The sequence below is a fragment of the Castor canadensis genome, chromosome 17 (genome assembly GCF_047511655.1).
Source record: "Castor canadensis chromosome 17, mCasCan1.hap1v2, whole genome shotgun sequence".
NCBI classification, from domain to species: domain Eukaryota; kingdom Metazoa; phylum Chordata; class Mammalia; order Rodentia; family Castoridae; genus Castor; species Castor canadensis.
The window spans coordinates 61,484,844-61,508,340 of record NC_133402.1 but is presented as its reverse complement, the minus strand read 5'-3'; the positions used below and the strand labels follow the sequence as shown (position 1 = coordinate 61,508,340).

General features: G+C 48.9%; 1 protein-coding gene across 6 annotated transcripts in view; it reads right to left on the bottom strand.

Moving 5' to 3' along the window:
• The window catches only part of Pxylp1 (2-phosphoxylose phosphatase 1), a 56,409-nt gene that overhangs the window by 5,424 nt on the left and 27,488 nt on the right, over window positions 1–23,497 (bottom strand). For 4 of the 6 annotated variants that reach the window (XM_074059944.1, XM_020170491.2, XM_074059940.1 and 1 more), the window contains exons 3-5: window positions 9,458–9,616; window positions 8,772–8,898; window positions 541–680 (exon numbers count right to left, since the gene is read on the bottom strand). In XM_074059944.1, coding sequence (XP_073916045.1) covers window positions 541–680; window positions 8,772–8,898; window positions 9,458–9,616 — 426 coding nt within the window. Of the gene's footprint in view, window positions 1–540; window positions 681–8,771; window positions 8,899–9,457; window positions 9,617–22,731; window positions 22,848–23,497 lie in introns of all 6 variants that reach the window. The other 2 variants (XM_074059942.1, XM_074059943.1) reach the window with 1 other exon arrangement.

The window sequence follows — 23,497 nt, the reverse complement described above, 5'->3', positions numbered from 1 at the left end:
TAGGCTTTCGCCATGATGCCTAGCACCATGAAACCATTTTACAATAATGTTAACATCGACTGAGTTTCCAGAAGCCAATATAAATCAAGGGGTGCCTGTTCTTTGTTTTGATCAGAACCTGTCAGAAAACCCAGGAACTGACATGAGGTGTTGGAGTCACCCATCCCATATCCCTCTGTCACCTGCCCTTGTAGCTGTCCATTCTCCAGCACACATTCATGTGTCTTCCACATAGCTGGTACCATGACTGGGCTGTTTTTTGACATAGGGTCTCACTGACATTTTTTTTTGCCCAAATTGGCCTCCAACCTCAATTTTCCATCTCTACCTCCAGAGTAGCTGGGATTACAGGTGCGAGCCACTGTGCCTGGCTCCAAAAGGCTATTTTTGCAGATGTGTAATCAGATACTTTGGAGTCTCTGAGTTCTTCAAGATGCCAGTCTGCGTGCTTCTCTGAGTCTCGCGGCCCTTACCCAGGGAACCGGCTCCGAATGGAGGGGTGGGTGGGAGGGACAGTGGGTGGGTTGCAGTCACACATACCTGTCTGCGTGAGCTCTCCCATTTCACAGAGCGGGTGGTTGGGGTAGAGAGGCAGGGAGTTTAAGGGGCTTTCAAAGGAGGCTCCAGGTCCCTTTGCCATGTGGCTAACAAAAGCTTCCAGTTTGGGGTGGTAGGGTTTCCTGAAGAGACAACACAGAGGATTAGTGGTCAGAAGGCCCCAGGTGCTCTGGCTTAATCATTTTCAGGTTCCAGTTTCATTGTGACCCCTGGACACACAGTGCCCTCTCTGTAAGGTCAGCTGTGCCCTTGACCTCTGCTGAACATGGCACCTGGAGATTCAACTTTGCCTGCAATCAGTCTGTCCCCTACCCTGACACCCTGGCTGGGGTGCTGGGAGGCCACCGATGCCCCCAGCAGTGATGCCGCCCCAGGCTGGAGTTGTTCTGAGTTCTCCCACCCCGTCCCTCCCCCTGCCCCCTCTTCCCTAATCTTGCAGATTCTTCTCCCTTCTGAGTCTCCATCTATCTCTCTCTCCTTTACCTTCACAGCCATTCCTTGGGTCCTGGCCTGGGGAGCTTTGGCCTGGGTGGCAGTGGCTCTCATTGTCCCCTGCATTTTAACCCTGCCCTCCCAGCCCACCCTCTCCATCAGAGGGATTGGCTGCAAATGCAAAGGCAGCTCCCACGTTTGGTCCTGTGCTTCTTGCACAGGGTATTTATGGTAAGTCCAGACATTATCTAAGTCACTAATATACAACTTTCCCCAAATAATGAAATGACCTATGAGTTTATACACATTTTCTCTGAATAATGAAATGACCTGTTCTTTGGATAATAAAATGGCTCAGAAATGTGTCTACATTTTCCAATTGAACAGAAGTTCACAACCAAACTGCACGTTCAATCAGCATGAAAAGAAGCAAAGATCAATTGATCGATTGTTCTATCGGCAAACCCCTGCTGCCTGAAAGCCCGATTAACTTTGGCAATACTTTAAAAACTGCTGCCAACGTGAATTTATTATCTTGCAAAAATGCAACACCAAAGAGAATCCATCTTTTAAAAAATATGCCTTTAAAAAATAACACACAGTGTTAGAGAATCTAGTAAATTACTCTGGATGGCTGCAGAGAACTGTCTTTCCCTAAAATGAGAGAGTATTTTATTTTGCCCGAGGCTCAAGTACATAAATGTTTGTAAGCCAGGAAAGAAAATGTCCCCACCGACTGCGAGGCTGCCAGTGTGAATCACATCAGCAAAGGAAAACCTGGGACAGGCCCCAAGCATTCCGGTCCACGCCATTCTTTCAGGTTGGTAATTTTGTTATTTTAGGATCTGAGAAAAGCTTTGCTGCCATTTTTAGGAATGGATCTCACTGCTGAAGGTGTTTGCTGAGACGCCCCAGGTGGTCAGGGCGAGTGACGATGCGGGGACAGCTAATTGTAGTCAGTACAACTTTTAAGCAGGAAGAGTCATGGAAGAAAAGCTTAGAGAACAGATAACCAACGGCTGCATCTTTTTAATGAGAAGTGAGGACAAGGAAACCTGAGCCCTGGGACCTGCCCTGAATCCGAGCTACCAGGCCCTGCCTGTCCCCTCCCCGGCCTCATCGGAGCCCAGAGGCTACTTAACACCCGGTAGATGCCCCAAAACTGTGTGGAAACGCGTTCAGCTGTGAGGACCACCCTTGGATGCTAACTGGAGACACCAGGCCTTCCCGAATCAGGCACAATGAGTTAACTTCCCAGAGTGTTTACTAAAATAGGCAGGTTTTTGGTGAAAATACAAAAAAACCAAAGCAGTTAGGGTTAAGAGCGCTAATTATACACTGAAATCCCTTTTTTTCTTCCCGGGAACTCGGTTAGATCCCATTTCTGAGGTTCTGCAGGTTCGCTGGAACCACGTGACCAAGCGTCCACCAATGGAATGGAAGCACGCACGCCACTTCCGGGTTTGGCTCCACCCCCCAGCCCCGCCCAGCTCCCCATGTTCTTTTTCTTGGCCTTGGCCACGGTTAGGCCTGGTGGCAGCTCAGGTCAAATATGCAGGCTTTCTGGACGACAGCAGGGGCAACAACTTGGAGGAACCCCCAGCCCTCTCTTGATTCTCAGACCTTCCACAAAGAAGAGAGCACTTCCCAGTTGTTTAAGGTGGAACTCTTGAGTCACTGTCACAACAGCCTAGGCTTACCCTAATTAGTACAGAAATGATTATTATCTTTGTCCTCATTGGAAATCTGCCTCCATATTGAAGAGAATAAAAAATATTACTATTGGAAGCCTTCAAATCATCCTGCCAGAGATTTTTTTTTTTTGGTAGTACTGAGGTTTGAACTCACGGCCTACACCTTGAGCCACTCTACCAGCCCTTTTTTGTGATTTTTTTTTTTTTTGAGATAGGGTCTTGAAACTGTTTGCCCAGGTTGGCTTTGAACCAGGATCCTCCTGAACTCTGCCTCCTGAGTAGCTGGGATTACAGGCGGGAGCCACCTGCCCTGCTATGCCAGAGCTCTTGCTTACATTTTCATGTGCATTGTTCGTACCTAGGTATGACACAAAGCTGGAGACAGGACCCAAGGCCCATCTGCACACTCATGAGAGAAGCGTGCATCAGCCATGATCCCAGCCACCTCTGAGCTCTGCCCAGAGCACTAAGGTGGGCAGAGAAGAGTTCTGTGTAAAACCAGCAAGAGCTATCAGCAAACACAGCTCCAAAAAGCTCACCTGTCTGGAAACTGAAATGAACTCACGTCACACTTCACAAACTTACACCTGTTAAAGAAGATTTATTATTTCCAATGTCAACAAAATAAAATTCTAAAGAGAAGCCCAGGATACTTTTCTCAGTCTTTGGCCTCTGGACCTTTTTGCTTCTTTACGTGGGGTGACTGAGCACCCCATTTCCCTTGGCTGTTCAAAACCACTGTCCTGACTCCTTCCAGGGCTGCTACTTCATCTCCTGGGATCCTCTTTTGCCTCTGTGCCTGGTCCCTGTTGGGATTCCTCTAGGCTCGGTCCTCAGCCAACAGGTTCTGAGCCACACGTCCTCAGCTGCCGTCTATATGCTCGAGTCTCAGCTGAGTCTCTTGTCATCGGGGAAGTCAGTCCTCTGAGTCCCCTGCCCAGCAGTACTGTAACCTGAATGTTGAAGACGGCTCACAGGTAGTGCTAAACCTGAGCCACGACCTCCCTCCCTCATGTTTTCTGTGCTCTGGATCCGAGGGAGGGGCAGCACCATCAGTAGACACCCCATCAGAAACCTGGGCACAGACCCTTCTCACATTCCTGGCCACCCTGTCATGGGTCCTAGTGGTCCCACCTGACCTTCTCTAAGTTCTGCCCCCTCTGCCCCTGCTGTTGCTCTCTGAGTCCTGCCTCCATCACTTCTTCATTCAAGTATTTGTCATACTCCTCCATGTGCCAGGCTTGATCCTGGGCACTTGGGATGTAGCAGCAGTGCTCAAGAACAAATAAAATCCCTACCCTCATGAAGGGAGCTTACATTCTAGCCCAGGGAAACAAGAAGCAATCATTTTAACTAGCGTATTCTAAGCAGGCCTTATTAAGAAGGTGACCTTGAAGGAGGTGAGAAATCAGCCATAAAGCTCTCTGTAGGAAGCACCTTCTGTAGAGAGGAGATAGGCAGTGCAAAGGCCCTGAGGCAGGAGTGGCCTGAGTGCAGAAGGTAGAGCTGGGGGCACAGTGGCTGAAGTGGAGCACCTGAGGGTAAGCAAAGTGGCAGGAGGGGCCAGACAGGTAAGGGGATAAGGAAGAGCAAGAAGACTCTGGAGGCCATTTTTAGGACTCTGAGTGAAGCCTCCTCTGCATCACTACCGCCAAACAGCACACAGAGTCACCAGCTTCCAATCCACTCAGCATCATGGCTGTCAGAGGAAGTCCTCATTTCATCCCTTTGTGCCTGGAGCCTATACTCCCACCACAGTGTTTGATGATGACCTATTTTTCACTCTACACTCAAACCTGTGAAATGAACTTTGAGGACCCCAGTGTATCAAGCTGTCCAGCATCCCATGTAGTCCAGATTGGCCTCACCACTCACAGGACCATTTCTCATCAGCTGTACCTTACTTGCTTCTGGGGACCCCTTCAGCACCTTTCTCATGGCCTCCCTGACCTGCAGCCTCCTTCCCCTCCCCACCCCGAGCTGAGTCAGGCTGTCCCTCTTCTGCTTCATGTCCTCGGCTGTGGGACCAAAGCCACTTCTACTTCTTCTTCTATTTCCTTCTTTCTCTGCTGCCCATGCTGGCTGTTCACTGAGCACGAACCAGGCCCGGCTATCCTGGGATGTGTGGCTCCCTGAGTGCAGGACAGCTGCCTTCTGTGAGGCTTTAGACACCCTTCATTTCCTTTTCCCCCAGGCTGGCCACACACTGGTCCTCTTGTTCCCCGTGCACGCCTGATCTGCCAGGCCCAGGCCTCTTGCACTTGCTGCTCTCTACTTCTGGGATACTGTGCCCCTGGGCCTCCACGGGGCTGGCTCCTCCACTTCACTTATGTGTCTGCTCACGTGCCACCTCTTGACTCGTGAACCAGGCACCTGCGGCAGACAGCTCCTGGCACATGGAAGGAACATGAAACAAATTTGTTGAATAAATGCTGGACGAAAGGAATATTTCAACTAGCCGGGCATTCATGGAGAGGCAGCTTCCACTACGAGTCCTGGGAGGTGGTGCTGTGGACAGGACCTTGGAGGCAACGGACTTGGGGACACCTGACTCTGCTGACTGAGCTCACACTGCTCACCTGCCCGCCCAGACCTTCCCGGATCTGGGCTAGAGTAAAGCAGACCCCAGATATCCGGGGGTCTACGGTTCCAGGGAGGCCACCATTGAGGGAAAACCTGTGCACACTCAGGATGCGTGCAGTCCAGTTCTCTAAAATCACTCAAATTTCCCCAAACCACATGAAAGAAGGTCTGACCATTAACCTGAAACCGCGTGGAGTAGGGTACGTTATTGTCACAAAAATTAACGCTGGTCACCAGAAACTAGATCTTATTTCATGCTGTTTACCTTGAACACTGAAGATGCTTGATTCATTTTTCCCATACTGACACCATTAAAGACAAGCTGCCATTCAACAAATCTCGAATTGTCACTTCCATTAAGTACACTCACTTTTACCTTGCTTTGGGGGCACCATTTGCTTGTGGGGAGGCAGACTGTCGCCCAGTGAAGAAGGGCAGGGAACACTCAGCAGATCATGACACGACTTTAAACACAACTGATGACAAGGCAGGACTGACCCAGAGTGTCTCAGCTTCCACAGAGCTGCGTGGTGCACACAGGGGAATTTACAATTTTTGGTTTTGAAATTTCTTTTGAATCTTACAAAAACAAATCATTTTTTTGGACTGCGTTTGATCAAAACTGCACGTAAGGTGGTCTACCGTAGCGGGCGTCTTCTAGACCTTGCCACCTAGCAGGAGGTCACAAAATTAGTGATTTATGAGCTGAAGTAGCAGCTGGGAAGACAGCAAACACTGCTGTGAACCAAAATGCCACCATCCCAGGGCGGTTGGTGGCCCTCACAGCTGGTCCATGAACTGTGTTCCTACTCTTTTTCTAAATAATCATTTACAGTGACAAGCCAGCTCTTTCTGGCTTCCAGAGGGAACTAATTAAATGACATTAAGTAGAGTAAGTGCCCCTTATCTGCGGGGGGCACGTTCCAAGATGACCCTACACACCCATGGTAATGCTTAATCTGTAAGCGAGGCACAGTAAGAGACTAAAAGCAATAACCCAGAATAAAACGCAACATTTAGAGCCACACACCATACTCCAGTTATGTGAGTGTAGTCTCCGTTTATTTCTGGAATCTTCTATTTAATCTTCTTAGGCTGCTGGTAACCACAGATAACTGGTGACCACAGAAAACCACAGAAACCACGGAGAGAGAAATCTTGGATAATGGGGGAGCCACTGTAATTAAACACCCACACTCTGCCTTCTTCCACAATGGATTTAAAATGGCTCCTACAAACAGAATGGTCACTCAAATAAAACTAGACCAAGGACAAGGAGAGAGGCAACCAGGGCAACTGGTCCTCAGAACTGAGCCTCTCAAATGGGATCTCCAAAAATGTCCCCATAGAAGATCTTACCATTATGGTGACAGCATGAAGGCTCTAGGACCTGGTCTGGCCTCATAGGGGAGAGGAGAAGAGGCTGTGCCCCAGTGGCCTCCAGGCTCCTTATGGCTTATTGGGCTCAGGGTGGACCAAGCACAGTGCTTGGTTCTGTCATCTTATGTAGACCTCACAGGGTGTCGTACTGTCCCTATGCAGAAGCTCTGAGAAAGGATTTGATTTGCTGTCAGATAGACTGCAAAGACTTCTGGGGCTTCTGAGGTCAAGGCTTAACTCTACCAGGAGGTGCACGACAGGGACACATCACAGACAGTCATGTCCTGTGGCTCTCACTGAGCCCCTGGATTCATTCTGCAAACCACGCAGCCCAGCAACTGCTATATGCCATGCTCTGTGCTGGGCCTGGTGACACAGGGAGCATCCAGGCTTTGAGGAGCCTGTCTGGGAAGGGCAGAGACAAGCCTGATGGGAAGACAGCCTCATGGTGCAATGTGTACCAGGGAGCACTTTGAACTGAGCTGGTTAAGTTCTCCCTGCTGGGAATATGAAGCCCCTCTAGAGTCTGGGGAGCAGGCCCCAGGGGTGGCTTGTCCCTGAAGCCACCTGTGTTGGCCTGGCTCAGGGGCCCAGTGAGCTGTTCAAAGGACTGATGTCCAGCGGTGGGCAATGGCAGAACTGTGTCAGCTGGGAACATACTGAAAGCCTTTTGTGCCACTTCTCTGAGCTGCCCTCTCCCACCCATAAGCTCCAGCTGTCCCCAGGGTCCAGAAACAAAGGGGTTAACACCCAGTACTATAAGAAGCCTCCACAGTTCCACCCCTAAGGCCAGCCGAGGCTGGGTTTTAAATACAGTGACTCTGATCTTGCTACTTCTGACACCCTTCCCATATACCTCCCTAACCCCCCCTTTGCAGTGGGTATTAGGCATTGTCAGGCCCAATACAGTCACAGAGCCACCCTAGTGTACCAGGAAGGCTTCCTGGAGGAGGGAGCTATAGAGGGGATCAAACAGAGATGGGGGACAGGGAGGCATGGCAGGTGCAAAGGCACAAAGGGTGGGTTCTGGCAAGAAGTGGGGTACTGGGGAGCAATGGATCTCAGTGATAATTTTAGAAAGGGATCAGCCTGGAGGGAGGGGATGTGTCCATGGGGTCCTCTGACATGGGCTGGACTCAGCTTAGGCATTTTCCAACCACAAGACCCTCAAGAAAGAAGACACAAATTCCCCCAGCTGCCCGCTTTGATGTCCAGCATGTGAGAGAGAGAGTCAGAGAGAGAGAGAGAGAGCATGAAAGCCTTGTGACATTTGTACATAAAATGAGAAGGCCTGAGTGAGATGCATGAGTCTGAAACTCCAGACCATCCCAGAACAGCCTGGGGTGCCCTGAGGAAATCCTTGGTTCTGCCAGGCTGGCCCTGCCCAGGCGGGCTGGCACTCCAGGAACATTCCATCAAAGTGACATTGTCCCCCTGAGTGCCTTCCTGCATCTCCTGACCTCATCCAGCAATCTCCATGAGGGATTCCAGGCTGGCTGAGGCTGGGCCCATCATTTTATTGCTAACTGAGCTTCTAAATGACTGTGCCATTTCTATACACGCAATTTCCACACTCTGCTCCGTTATTTTTTATCCTAAAGGTTCTCAACCACGACCAGGTCTCTACTGCTGTGAACAATTAAACGGTTGAGATACTATTTTACAGTCACAGAGCTTTGCAGTTGCAAACACACCCTCCCCGGAATCATCTCACTTATTCCTCACCCCAGTCCTGTGTGGTGAGCACTGGAACCCCCATTTCCGGGGGAGGGGGTTAATGAGGGGGAGGGAGCTCAGAGAGACCCAGGAACCTGTCTGTTGCCCCTATGATCAGCTGAGCTTGGGTTACTAAAGTGCTCACTGTCGCATGCCCTGGTGTTCTCAAGCTGAAGAACAGCGGGGTGGGAGAATGGGCTTCATACAGTCCTGGGCTCCAGCGTTAGTGTGGCTGCTGTGTTACTTGGAGCAGATGTCCCCACCTCTGTGGGTCAGGGGACGATGGTCTCTGATGCCAGACTGAGAAGGACCTGATAGTTGGGCTCCTCCAAACAGTGTGCTCGCCAGTAGCTTGTACAGGACATGGCAGATTCCTGAAAAGGACTTTTAAGGAAAAGTGCAATTTACCTGTTAGCCACCAGAGTACAGTCAACTTCTGGCCGCTTTGTTTTGGGAATGGTGTACAGCGGGTACCTGTCTCCGTGGCGGATGAACACGTGCACAGAGACCAGCTTAAAGTGATGGGGGGCGTGACCTGAGGGAGAGAAGCACACCAGTGGTCATCATCGCTAGCCTAAGTATTTTAGAAGGGGTTGGGGGAGTGGGGTGGGGGGACCTGGTTGTGCCCTTGCTGGGAATCATAGGAGCAGGTCATGATGGCCACCACAGGTTGCAGAGTGGCTGCAAGGAGTCTAAGCTGTGGGAATGGCTGTTATGCTGGGTGAGGCCCCAGCCAAAGAGCCCCAAGGTGGGACAGAGGCACAGGAGAGGGCTGGGTATATCCCAGGTGTCCTGGAAGTACCAGGGAGGTTTGTGGGCTATGGCTGGAGGCTGAAAACCAGTGAGATACGGGGGTGACTTCTAACGTGGCCTCTCTTATGTGCCAGACAGGGGGATGCCCGCAGAAATCCTGGTTACAATGACTTTCATTTTAAATCCTTCCTGGAACGTGGCAGGGCATAAATAGATCAAGATTGCACACCATTCATGGTCAGAAAAAGCAAAATTTGATGGAGCAAGGGAATGTCGCTAGCCCCCAGAGGCATGGAGTCCCAGGCTCCAAGGGCCAAGAGGGGCAGCACAGTGAGGCCTACCTTCCATGCTGCGCTCGGCCATACTTGGGATGTTGCAATACAGAAGCGCTTCATAGACTGGGTCCGTCACAGGGGGCTCCGTCACCGGGTTGGGCATGAGTCGCTTGCGACTCTTGCTGCTCACTCCATCCTTAGCTGCTGACACGGGGATCAGGTGGACTGCAGGACAGCAGAGGTCAGGACAATGCAGTCACTGAGGTGCCAGGCCTTGCTCAGCAAAGCAAAGGGGGCTGAGTGCCACTGCCAGTAACTGTTCCTGCCTTCAGAGTCAGGAGGACCTCCATGTGGCAAGTTAGCGTCCCACTCGAGAAGTGTGGCCTGTGTGGCTCATGCGGTAAAGTGATTGCCTTTAAGCCCAAAGCCCTGAGTTCAAACTCCAGTACTGCCCCACTGTGCTCCACCGCTTCTCTCTTCTCACTGAGCCACCTAGGGGTCTCCCAGAGACACTGGCCCCCAGGGACAGTGAAGGGAGAACACGCTAACTTTCTGTAATCCTGTTACCTCGTCGTCACAAGGACGAGCAGGAAAACCATCATCCATTGAATGCCTGCTAAATGCTAGTCGTGGGTTTCTTACACACCTCACTTAATGTCATCGAACCGTGCCTGACCACAGGCATTTGCTCCTCGTCCTCATGAGACCACTTCACAGAAGAGAGCCAAGGTCCAAGACGCACACCTGTGGTGGACTGAATCCTGGCTCCTGCTCACCCCTCCACCCCAGGCCAGCTCTTCCCACTACTGTCTCCTGGTGTCCACTGCGGGTCTTGCGATCAGTTACCCCTCTTTTTGCCACGGAGCCCCCCTTCATGAGGCAATTCACAGTGTCTCTGCCCTCTGGCAGGGTGACATGTGACCAGCATCAATGAGGACAGCGATGGGTGGATACATTTTCTTTTCCTTGTGAGCCGTAATAAGCAGACCCTAGCAGAGGCTCTCTTTGTTCTTCTGGCTGCTAGCTTGCAAGGATGGCACCTTGGGGCTGCCCCAACCATCTGTCCCTCCATGAGCAGCCATCTGTCCCTCCACGGGCAGCTTCTGTCTCAGGGGTCCCCAATTTTTCCACACTTGGGGACTGTCTTTGTAGATCAGATTTTCTAGAACTCCCTGTCCAATAACAATCACACTTTCAACATCCACCTATTGAAGAAAATGCAGGCAAATAATTGTGACCATGGACCCGCTCAACTTCTGGAAGGTTTTTAAATCACTATCGTGTATGCACACATCCGAGCAATAGCTAAAGCAGCAAGCAAATGCTAGTCTAAATCAGCTTAAATTCCCTCATCTCATCTGTGCAAATATTTAAAGCCTCCCTTTAGCAAACAGATGCCATAAACAAGAATAAAAGACAATCATACACCCAGAGAAAACTATTTGTAACATGTATACCAGAGAAATGGTTAATACCCAAACTACACAAGAGCCCATAATTGAAAATTTCATTAAGGGATATGAACAGGCTTAATTACAGAAAAATAAATGCCAGTGGCCAAAAACATACAAAAATATGCTCAAATTTACTTGTAACTAAAGAAATACAAAATAAAACAACTAATAGTGCTAAGGATGGCGGTGCATGTCTGTAATCCCAGCACTTGGGAGGCTGAAACAGAGGATTTTGAGCTGAAGGCCTGCCTGGGCTATACAGTGAGACTCTGTTTCAAAAAGCAAAACAAACAAATGAACAAAAAAACTCTAACCAACTAACCAACCAAATCATAAACAACGCAAACCAAAAAACGCAAACAACGGAAACCAAAGCAAAAAACCAAACAACCAATGGGGTATCATTTTCCCCCTGACCAGACTGGAAGATCAAGTCTGAATGATAACATGTAATTTGCCAAGGATCGAGAAACCTGACCCTTCCACTCACTGGTTGAGGTGAGAGGGGACAGCAGGAACGAGTGGCATGAGTTTCCTATGGTTGTGTCCCCCATCTCACTACTCTAACCTTAGAGTCTAGCCCAAAATGTCACCCAGTCCCCCAGAGATGCATAGCCAAGGAGAGTCACTGTAGTGCTGTGTGAAATAACAACAACAACAAAAAATCCAGAAGAGAATGAGACATCCATGCTGTGGAATATTCTACCCCAGCAAAAAAGAATGGAAAAAGTCCAAAGACAAATTAAAGGAAGGGAATGAACCAAGTCACCAGGCACTGATATGACCCTCTTTGCGTGAAGGAAAAACAATCACTTGCCAGTCTGCCAATACACAGCAATGTGCTGTGTTGAGGAGACGTCAGAATGTCACAGTTTTCTCTGGGGATGGAGGGAATGGTGTGAATGAGTGCTTTTTTTTTTATTTTTCATTTTTATTCATTTACTTTTTTGTGGTACTGGGGTTTGAACTCAGAGCCTCATGCTTGCTCGGCAGGTGCTCTACCATTTGAGCCACTCCCCCCGCCCTACATCACTTTGGTTATTTTTTAGAGGTGTCTTGCCAGCCTGGACTGAGGCCCTCCTACCCATGGCCTCCTGTGTAGCTGAGATGACAGCCCCATGCCACAGCTTTTTTTGTTGAGATGAAGTCTCTCCAACTTTTTTGCCTGAGCTGGCCTTAAACCATGATCCTCCTAATCACCACCTTCTGAGTAGCTGCAATTACAGTCGTGAGCCACCTCGCCTTTATTTGTTTTTCTATAAATGTCTATATTGGTTTCAAAACCCACCACATGGTATGCACATATATTTATAGTAGGCACATGTGACACGTATCCTATGTATAGAGAAATGCACACACATTTCCATGTTAGGGACTCCATGGGTTCCTGATGTCCCTGGCTTATCTGCAAGCACATGGGTGAGGCTTCACTTGGGAACCAAGTAGTTGGGTCGGAATGACCACACACGGACTCAGGAAGCTGTGGTTTGAAGCCATAGATGAAGTTGGGTGTAAGGACCAGAATGAGACCTTCTGCCCAGAAAGACCTTATCTGCTCCTTCCTCTGGCACGTGGGCGCTCAGCCTTGCCCGTTAGTTCAGCTTGCTGAGATGGCCCTGTGCTGTTTGTGCCTCCCCGAGTCACCAGGATGCAGTGCCAGTCCATCCCAGGCATGTCTGAGGCATGGGGCAGGGTGAGACATTTCCCCAGCTGACCGCGACCCCATCCCATTGTTCTGAGCTGCTCAGAGCCCCCACCTACCATGCTTCTCACCCACATTCTTCTGGTAGCTTGCAACTATTCTCTGTGCCCCCAAACTGACTGAGTCTACAAATGATCCTAGGAGTCACCTCCTCCAGGAAGGCCATCCTGAATCTCCAGATTTCCACACCACTCTCCTCTGAGCCGCCTAGTTCCTGCTGCTGTAAAGCTCACACTACACACAGTATATCTGAGCAGGGGTATTCTAGTTTGTCACCTGGAGGGCTGAGGTCAGGCCTCATTCGTGCTTATATTCCCTATCTGCTGTCAGGGGACAGGCGTTCCAAAAACGCTTGCTGAACTGCAGGCCTGCTCTGAACTGAGCCCTGTGCTCTGTGCGTTTAAGAACTGTCTCATAGTTTCCTCACTGCAAGCACAAGGATGAGGGTGACTTAAGCAGCCTGGAGGCGGGGATAGGGCGAGGCAGGTTTCCTAAGGAAGAAGTTGAGCTGTGCCTGAAAGGCTGGCCCGCAGCTGGCTGTGTGGAGACAAAGAGTGGGTTGTGGAACATGGACAACACGGGGGGCTACGGGCTGGCTCAAGATGCTCAGACCCCCAGGGGACCTGGTCCACTGCATCCCCAAAGGCTGACACACAGGTAGCCCTCTGCGGGGATCTGGAGTCAGGAGGCGCCTGGAAGAGCAGGTCCCACCCGCTGCCTTGGACCTGGCACTGTGCCACCTGCCGCACAAGCTGGTCTTGCTCAGCTGGACAAAGGGGCTGAGGCTCCAGGCTATGGCATAAGGGACTTCTGGGGCCTGGGGTTCCAGGAGGCTGTTGTCCTGCAGGCCTTGCCCAGTCCCTAACAACTACAGTTGCCCCTGGACAATTGGAAACTCTGCTGTTCCCAGGAGATGACAGCAGCTCATGTCACCAGACAAGAGAAAGAGACGGTGAGGGCATTGCTAGACGAAAGTGGGTGGACAGACAGATGGAAGGATCAGGAGTTCCATTGTATATGAGTGACCAGCATGAATGACAGTAAGGGACAATGTTGACGGACATCCAACTGTGCCAATGGGCACACACTTTCTCTACCAAGTAGAAGGGAAGATTCCCATCAGCCACCTCATCTCCTCCGTCACTTTCATTCCATCCCTGTGTCTATAAAGATGCTGACGGTTTCAATGAAATGGCAGAGGACAGTTTCCTCTCAGGCTTCTTCTTGGCCTCCTCACTCTCAGAAGCAACCAATAAACTTCTTAGAATCATGACTGTAACACCCAGACTCTGCACCATGTAGGCCCTTCCCCACCTTTCTCCACCTCACCCACTGAATGCAGAGTGCGTCTGTGGTCATCATTCACAGACAGTCCCATGCCTGTGACTAGGACACAAGCTACATTGACTCTGCTTCTTCCAGCTCTGGTCCTCATCCTACACAGCACACCTTCAATAGAGGCAGGTCATCAGGCTTCCTGAGTCCTGCAGCCTGTAAGCCCAGGCCTGTTAACTCCTCAGGCTGGTGTCTATGCATCCATCCACCCATCCGTCTGTCCGTCCGTCCATCCATGCATCTATCCATCTGCCCACCATTCATTATTAAGTAAGACAGGGGAAAGGGAGCAGACAAGTGGTAGAAAACTTGCCTAGCAAGTGTGAGGCCCTGAGTTCATCTCCAGTACTGAAAAAAAACAAATGACAACAACAAAAGTGGAGCAGAAAACACTTAACCCTTCAGGGAGAGGTGGCCTCCCTGAGCTGTGTTGTCTCCTGTACTCCCTGGGCACTGGTTTGTGGGTACAGGAATGGTGTGATGAAGACTTAGAGGAAATGTTAAGTCACCGTGAGTGATCAGTGACAGCCTCAGGCAAAAGATGACATAATTGAAAAAGTCTTAGCCTGGCAGCAAACACTATGAAATTGTCTGGAGGAGAGGTTTCATCTAAGGACAAATTCCTTATTTTAATTCTTATCTATTGCATTGGTGGTCCCCACAGAATAGAAGAGAGGGCCTCCGAGTCAAGGCCAGATGGCAACTTTTAGGATGTCAGCAGGTATGTGACAGACAGGTATCTGCTGCCAGGTCAGCCATTATCTGGGAGTCACTTTGACTTGCACAAAGACAGGCCAGTGTCATTCCAGATGGCCAAGCCATGCCATAGTCTCCACTCATCTCCACATATCAAGGCCCTGGTCAGAAGACAAAAATCCTCCTGCATCCCTGGCCTTCTTCCACCTGCTCTAGCCTTAGCCTGCACCCTCACAGGTGCCTCAAAACCAGCTTTAATGGAGGTGTGGGGGCAGCTGGGTCAGAACCTTGCTCTTCCCTTCCTTCTGGGAGAAGCCCCATCCTCCAGTGGGAGTGGTTCTTGCCTCATAGCAACCTCATGGCCTGGTGTGGACTGTCAGTTGTGACTCCAGGCTGACTAGCTCAGGGATGGAGACCTTGGAGTACGCTGTGCCAATTAGGGTACCCCACATGGATGACAGGCTGACCCGTGTGGAAGATACTGCTTTGGAGTCAGAGAGGAGCCAGGTGGCTTCCAAGCCCCATGTCCTACCATCCCCCTGCTTGACTGTAGTCACCTCTTTCTTGGGACTCCACTGAAGTCTGTCCTCTGTCACCCCTGCTGCCATGGCTATTCATGGTTCTGTCTGCAGGAAGGTGACCTGGCTGGGGGCCAAACATCACAAAGACGTGGGTTCCAGTCCTGGCTCTGTTATTTCCTAGCAGTGTGATCTTGGGCAAGTATCTCTGCCTCTCTCGGCTTCATTTCCTTCATCGGTAACACGAAAGGGACAAAACCTACCTACATCAGGGTGGTGGTGGTGGGCATGCCTGGAGTGGCCACTTGTGCATGGCATGTGATAAGGGACCAAGAAGTGCCACTTCCACATCTGTCCTCTGAGTGTGATTACTTCAGTTTCTTATAAGCTCTTGAAAAGTGCTCCCTTCAACGTAGGATCAGGAAGGGGTACTGAGTCCCTGTGTTCACAACCCTAAAAGCACAATGAGCCAATCTCAATTTCCTTCTAAGCCATCCCAAGTTTAGCAGCATTCCTGACTCCCCTAAACACATTCAGTGTGCCTGGGATATCACCTTTTCATAAGCTGAACCACCCCGGTCCTGCCAACTCGCTTCTCCAATTTCCTCCTGCTCTCTCTGCTTCCTTGGTCTGCTGAGGAATAGCGATTTGCTCTAGGTCAATTCCCACAATTCCCTTAGCACACAAATTATCTTAACTGCCCACCCCGTCTCCACCCTGTTCTGAGTCTAAACATGTCTGCTGTAATTGCCAGTGAAAACCAGAACCACAGCAAAGAGCCCTCAGTTCTGTTGTCGCCTTCGGTTATCTGTGTTTAAGGGCTGGAGTGGAATCGTGTTAAACAGGTGAGGTGGGAAAGTCAAGTCCATATCTGAAGACTTTGAGATGCTTGGTTTTACATAGACAGACCAATCAAATTGGTAAGTCTGCAATTCCGCTTTTCATCTATCCATTTGGGGCCATGACACACCACCAATCTCTTCTGATTTCCCCATTTTAATCTTGCCTCACGGTGAGGTAAGAATTTATTATCTTTGCTGAGCCTGGCCATATTCAGGGAGATGGTGAACCGGACAGGAGAGGGGGTTCACAGGGCTGGGGCTCCTCACTGAGGGTGACTTGCAAAGCTCTCATCTCTGTCCCCCCGCATTTGCCACAGGGCCCTAAGTCAATCTATTGCCAGAGCGTGGGGGTTCCCACTGAGGCCCAAGCTTGAGCCCTTGTTGCAGCCTCTTAGAGGGGTCAGGAAACCCCACATTCCAAAGGGGGCTGCAGGTAACTGGCCTTGACCTAACAGACCCATCGGATTACATCGTGTGAACACCAAAGACTCCAGTCATGACAGAAACTAGAAATAACAGATTCTAGAACAGGTCTTGAAAAAGAACCAGGAAGGACCAGTCTCCCTCACCTTCTCTTAGGTCCTGGATCCTTTTTGCCCTTGGCTTTGAAGATCTGATAAAAGCTGTTGACCCTTGCCCCTGCAAGGAGACTGCACACAGTGTCTTTTGGGCTTGATTTATGGGGGTTTCATGGAACCCCTGAAACCCTGAGGGACAATAGAGAAGTCCATGTGTTTGGCCTAAGAACACATGGTACTTGGAGACAGGTTTGTGATTTCAGTACCCTTGAGAAGAGATGGCTAACAAGTTTTTCTTTTTTCAAAATAAAAAGGGATCTTTACACTTTATGTAAACATGAGTTCATCCTAAAATAGTCATTGCACACTGAGGTATGAAAAGAAGGAAAATAATCCATAAACCTGCACTGAACACTTCAGTGTGTGTGTGTAGAGGAGTGTCCTGCCAGAGGTCAAATGCCTGCTCATCTAGTGGAATTGGTGACAATCGCTGAGTCCCAAATACATAGTCCTTGCACCTCCAAAAGGAGTAAGTTCCCATGACTCTGGGGTCTGCACGTCATGGTAGTATGCCTTCCGTGTAAAGAGTCAACAGGGACACTGCCAGGTGGGTAGGGCTCTCGGGAGGCCACCTCAGGGGGCACACACAAACTGCCCCACCTCTGGTACATACCTGGGGCTGGGAGAGGCAGAGCCCTGGCTGGATTCCAGCCCTTGGGTGACATGGGGAAAAACAAGAGTAGAGAGAGGCAAGAGGTGATCCTGGAGCCCAGACCTGCCTGCAAATCACAGAAAGAGGCATCTGTCATGGCTGGCTCCCCATCCCCTGCCATCCTTGGCAGCCCAGGTGCACACACCCATGCACACGCACACATGCATACATGTGTGTACACAGGCATGTATACACACACTCCTATATAAAAATGACTGCGTGTACTTTATTAGGTTACAGGCATCCTTCTAAGGCATATAGGTGGGGTTATGCCTGACCTTATGTCTTGGCTGCAGGAGTATTGACTGTGTTGGACACTTTGATCACCTTCCTCTGTTTCCTGTTATAAATGATGCTGTAAATAGACTTTTTTTTTTGAGGACAGGGTATGTAGTCCAGGCTGGCCTCGAAGTTGCAATCCTCCTTCCTCAGCCTTCTGAGTGCTGCGACTACAGTCGTGTGTTACCTACCACTCCTGGCTCTGCAATAAACATTTAAAAATGTGAACCTATGGTTCCTCATCTAATTATGGGAAATGCTCTAAGATCAGAAGCTAAAAGACAGCGAGGGGTGCTGGAGGGGAGGAACGGGAGGAAAAGCAAAATCAAAACTCCCAGAAATACTCAAAAAGCCAAATAGTGCATGTTCTTGCTTACTTGTGGAACCTCGACTTACAGTGATGGTGAGGATGACAATGGGGCATGAACGGGACAGGGGCACCGGCAAGACGTGGAGGGCAGAAGGATGGGGTACTGAAGCCTGAGGAGAGGGAAAGACACCGGATGTGGACACAGGAAGACAGAATGATGGAACTCACCAAACACTGCTGAAAAGAGCAGGAAGGAGGTAAGGAAAGAATGAAAATGCAATGGAGGTGGCGAATGTGCTCTAAGTTCACTGTGTGTAGGTGCAGTTATCACAAGAAAACCCCCTCATGTTGCTAGTGTATGCAAATTAAAAAATAATATAAAATGGAAAAACCTCCCAGAAACAGAACAAAAATGAAACCTTCAAGAACAGGATCAAAATTAATAAAAAACTACTAAGTTTAAAAATGCAGTAATATTGATGGGATAGAGATTCCACGGAAGTCTTGGGTTAGAAATAGTAGCTTTTATTTTCAATTCTTTTTGTTTGTTTGTTTGTTTTTGGTTCCAGCTCACTAAATCAAACCAACCCAACCCAACCGAAGCTAAATTAAATCAAAGCAATCAGAGCCCAGGAGGAGTCCTTGTGGCTTTTAGAGTAGCATACAGGTTAAGCATCTCTAATCTGAAAATCCAAAGTTCAAAACATTCCAAAATCTGAAAATTCTTAAACGCTGTCATGATACCACAAGTAGAAAACTCCATACCATGAAACTTTGTTTTCTAGAAATATTGTATAAAATGACCTGTAGTCTGTATGTATAAGGCTTATACAAAACGTGAAGAATTTTGTGTTAGACTTAGATCTCATTCCTATGATACTGCATTATATATATGCAAACACTTCAAAATCCAAAATCCAGGACTGGAGTTGTGGCTCAAGTGGTAGAGTACCTGCTTTGCAAGTATGAAGCCCTGAGTTCAAACCCCAGTCCCACCAAAAACAAACAAACAAAAAAGATTTTTAAAAAATCCAAAATCCAAAACAATTTTGGTCTTAAGCATTTCAGATAAGGGACAACTCAACCTGTACAGAGTTGCAAAATTAAAAAAGAAAATACATCTCTATCCCCTGTCTAATGGGAAGCTAGACCCCTGGCATTCTAAAGCTCACATTTCCACGCCTCTGCCATGAAAACATATGGTCATGAATGCCCCATGTCACACACGCTGATTTGGTACTTGCCTTTCTTCACAAAGTGTCCACAGTACAAGGTCCTGGCTGGACTCGCACCTGGACTGCTCTGCAGAGAGGCGCTTACTCTCAGCTAGCTCAACCCATATCTCATGAACCTCTGGGGGATCCCAGAGTTGAAACTGCAAAGGCCAAAGAACACAGTGAGGTTGAGGAAGCCAGGGTCTGAAGACTCAAGGCGGATGTCACCACCCCCTGCTCTAGCAGATAGATATTAGGTAGCAGATAGATATTAGGTCCAAAGATCCACACAAAGGGGATGGGGCTGGTGGCTTCAGGAGAAATGATGGTAAGACAGGTAGGTACTAGGGAACACACACACACACACACACACACACACACACACACTCTCTCTCTCTCTCTCTCTCTCTCTCTCTCTCTCTCTCTCTCTCTCTCATACTCCGGGAAGGTTATGCCTCCCTTGGCATCTAGGCCTGTCCTGTCTATGTGGCCCCACCAGACTGCTGTCTTTCCTCCATCCTCTCTTCCCATCTGCCCAGGGTGTCATCATTGGCCCTCTCCTCTTTCCCCTCCCTTTATCTGCACCACAGGGTACAAATTCAGATGCTGGAAGGACTGGGCAGGCAAAGGGAGAGCATGCCTTCACCCCAAAAATGGGGCCCACCCCTACTCAACTGCTTGACTCTCCACATTTCCCTGCAGGGGTCTGGAGGCTTCAGGTTGCTACAGCAACTGACTTGTTATAGAGGGGTTGGAAATTTATGTGTGAGATTGGTAAATAAATGAAAAAAATCTGAAAACACTGGGTGGGCCAAATGAAACAAGTTCCCAGGCTGGTGGCCTGGAGCAGGTTCCACATACTCCTGAGAGACCCAGCCCTCCCAAGGCTGGGCTTTTTGAACTGTGAACACAAAGCCCCAACAGTGGCTTGGGATAGAGTCTCTCCTAGGGTTCAACCCTGAGATCCCTTTAGGCAGGACACCATACCTATTGGGTCCTTGGGCACCTCACCGGCTCCCCCAAGCCACTCTTCTTCTTGTGCTACCCCAGTTTGTCCTGCTCTTGGCTCTGCCCCTCTTCTCTTCTTGCCCTGAGCCCTTCTCTTGACCTCCCCATGCAGACCCAGGATCACCAGCCCTACAGGCTGACCTCTGCCTGTGCTCTGGGCATTTCCTTCAGCCTCTCTCCTGCAGCCTCCTCCCAGGCAAGACGTAGCCATGCATGAAGGTATCGATGAATGAAGCACCTATTGGTGACCCGCCATCTTTGGCTGAATAAGTGAAACAGCCTCAGAGTTGCAAAGCCCAGTGGTACTTCCCCAGCCTCGGATGGGTAGCATTCACACTGCGCACAGGAGCTGGCTCATGGGGCAGATTTCTGGGGCCCACTCCCACTAACATTTGGATCCTGTAGAGAGGGGCACCAGTGTGCATTGAGGAAGGGCTGAGAATATGCATTTTCAGCAAGCTTCCCAGGCAGTTTGATTCACGCTGGAAAACACAGAATTGTACCACATGTCTTCCAAGACACCAAATCAGATGGTGTTGTTCCTGTGGCTGTGGCTCCCATAGCCTGCAGGACATAGACTGGGGCTGGGCCAGGCCTTTGGCCCAACTTCACAGCCACACATCGGTGACTGACCTGGTCCTGTCTTCTCTCACTCTGCCTTTGTGTGCCCACCTCCATCTGCCGGGGGCACCCTTCCCTAGTGTCTTCCTTGGGCAACTCTTACTCTCTCTCAAGAAATTGTTCAGATATCACCTGACTCCCCAGGCTGGACTGGGCTCTTGTCCCCTGTCCTCCCACACTACCCTGCCATAAGCGATCTCTAACTCCTCTGATTTACCAATCACACGTTGTGATTACCACGTGTCAAGCAGGTGTTTTATAAACATCGGCTTACTGAATGTTTGGCCAACTCTATGAGGTAGGAACAAATACTACCCCATTTTACAGACGAGAAAACTGAGTCAGGAGAGGGTAACTCACAGCTGGCATGTGGCAGGAGAGGGAGTTTTCCAGGCTCTCTCACCCTATTGTGCCACCTTGCCTACCCCTGCACACCACATGTTGTGTTCCAAGTGTTTCGTTCTGATGCACCTCCACTGGACAGAGCTCCCTGTGGGTTAAATACCCAGCCCAGGGTGGAAATGCAAGGAATATGTGCTAGAGAACAAAGTTGCACCCACTCGTGGTGCTGGCTCAACAGGGATAGATAAAACTCACAAAACCATGGAGTTTAAAAAGACTCAGTGGACCCAGGTCCAGTGACCTTCCTAATACTGTGCTCCCCAGAGAGCGACCTTCCAGAGTTTGCAGACTCCAGTCGGAGAGAACATCCCACCCACTCCACTTCAGCATGGCACTGACTTTGAGAAAAGGAACCAGACACTTAACAGAGAGATGTGTCTCCATCTTCATCTGGGCCATGTAGACCTGAGCTCTTCAGAAAATGAAGACAACCGGGTTTCACGTCTGCAGATGAATCCTGCTCATCCTCAGATATGGGTGTCATGTGCTCTGCACAGATTAAACCCCATCACAGCCAATGTTCTCCAGTTAAAAACAAATAAATGGATGGTGCAGCTCAAATGCTTCCCCCACCCAGTGGCTGAAGCCACACGAGCTTTGACAGCCTTCTGGAATGCCTGGAAGTCTGGTTTCTGATGACGCTGCATTAGGATAGGACTCTATCCAGTTTGCTTAAAGGATTTACGTTGGCTATGCTTCCATGAGCCAAGGGTTTTCCCACAAAATCTCTGTCCTCACACCAACCTTGCAAAACAACAATCAACTCTGTTTTTCAGAAGAAGAAACCAAGGGTTTTTCCAAAAGTCCCTGTTCTCATACCAATCTTGTAAAGGAGCAATAAGTAATTCTTATCTTGCAGAAATACAGGGTTTTCCATAAGCCAAGGGTTTTCCCAGATGTCTGTTCTCACACCGGTTTTGCACAACTCTATTTTGCAGAAGAGTCAGGACACCCAGTTGCTCAGTGGGGAAACTAGTGTTCAAACCCAAGGCTATGATTCCACAGCCTGTGCACTCCTGTCACACTGCCATTTTGAGATTGCCCGTTGGAACTTGGAGAAATGAGCAGAAAATAAGAATTAAAGAAACACTGGGGTGTAACAGGCGAGTGGGTGACTACAGATGAGCAGAAAAACAGATACAGAACTAATGAGTCATATCCCAGTGGCAAACAAAGTCCTCCAATTTGAGAAATTATTTTTTTTCGTTTGTAGGCATTTCAACTACAATATCAAGGATTTGAAAATACATAGCAAATGATGCTTTTTTTTTTTTAAATTGAGGACTATTAGCATAGGGTATGCCACTGCAAACCACATATAAGCACTTAATAAATATTTTTGAGTTCACTACACACGCTCTCTATCCAGAGGAAGAAAGGCTGATTTAAACAACCTGATTTTTGAATTGTAACCTAGGTCATAACTTTTTCATATTCAAAACAACAGAAAATTACCAACAAGATGAAATAAAATCTACAGTTATTCCAGAAAATAAAACCATACTGCTTACTTAAAGCCTGAGTAAATCAAGTTACAACCGATGACCTCATATATGTTACTTAAAGTTTAGGGGACGAATGAAAACATGACTAGTACTTCAGCGTAAATCCTTATGATTTAGTGCAGTTTCTTATACCACAAAACGAACAACCAATAAAGCATTAAATAAATGAAACCCTCAAGCTCCATATTTCGACAGAAATGGGGAATTTCAAAGTTAGAGTTTACCGAGAAGTAGAAGAGCAGTAAGAATGTCCATTTTCTTAATATCTTCTTCAACTCCAACGCATCCCAGAATGAAGAACTTGGGTCCAGCCAGGCTAACTTAACCCTGAAAAATTTTCCTTAAAAAAAAAAGTGTGGCTGAAAATTGGCTCTCCTGAAACAGAGGGACTTTCAGAAGCGTTTACATAAGCAAGACACACAGGCCATTCAAGACAGATCAGCTCATGCAAGAGAAATGCAGCGGACACCAGCTGCCCACATCCACCTCTCAGACCTACTGGATCTCAGAATAAAACTTGGGTTGATTGCAACATCGACCTCCCTGACCAAATGATGGAAAATTTTCTAACTGAAAGTTGTAAAGCTGAAGATGTAGAGTGAAAGTCAAACCACACTTTTTGGCAAGGATTTGTATTTCACAATTAATTAACCATCTGGAGTATTTTTAGACTTCGTATGCCCACCTTCTCTTGACCTCTTTTCCCAGTCTGCAAGGATGAGATGAGTATTTTTAATTCTCTTCCTATTAGAATAGCCTGTCACATGCACCAGCAGTGTGCCTGGGAGGACGCCATCCTGCAGCATCCTTGCCCAAGGCACCTGCTTGTGATGACAAGACCCCCCCACCCCCCCCATGCCTCTGAGCTCACCTGCTTCTCTTTCTGCTACTGAAGCTGCAATGGGAATTGCTACCTCCCCACAGAGCTGTCCTGGATGGTGACGGGTGTCAACTACTTATCTCCCACCCATCATGGTAAGGTGGTGAGAT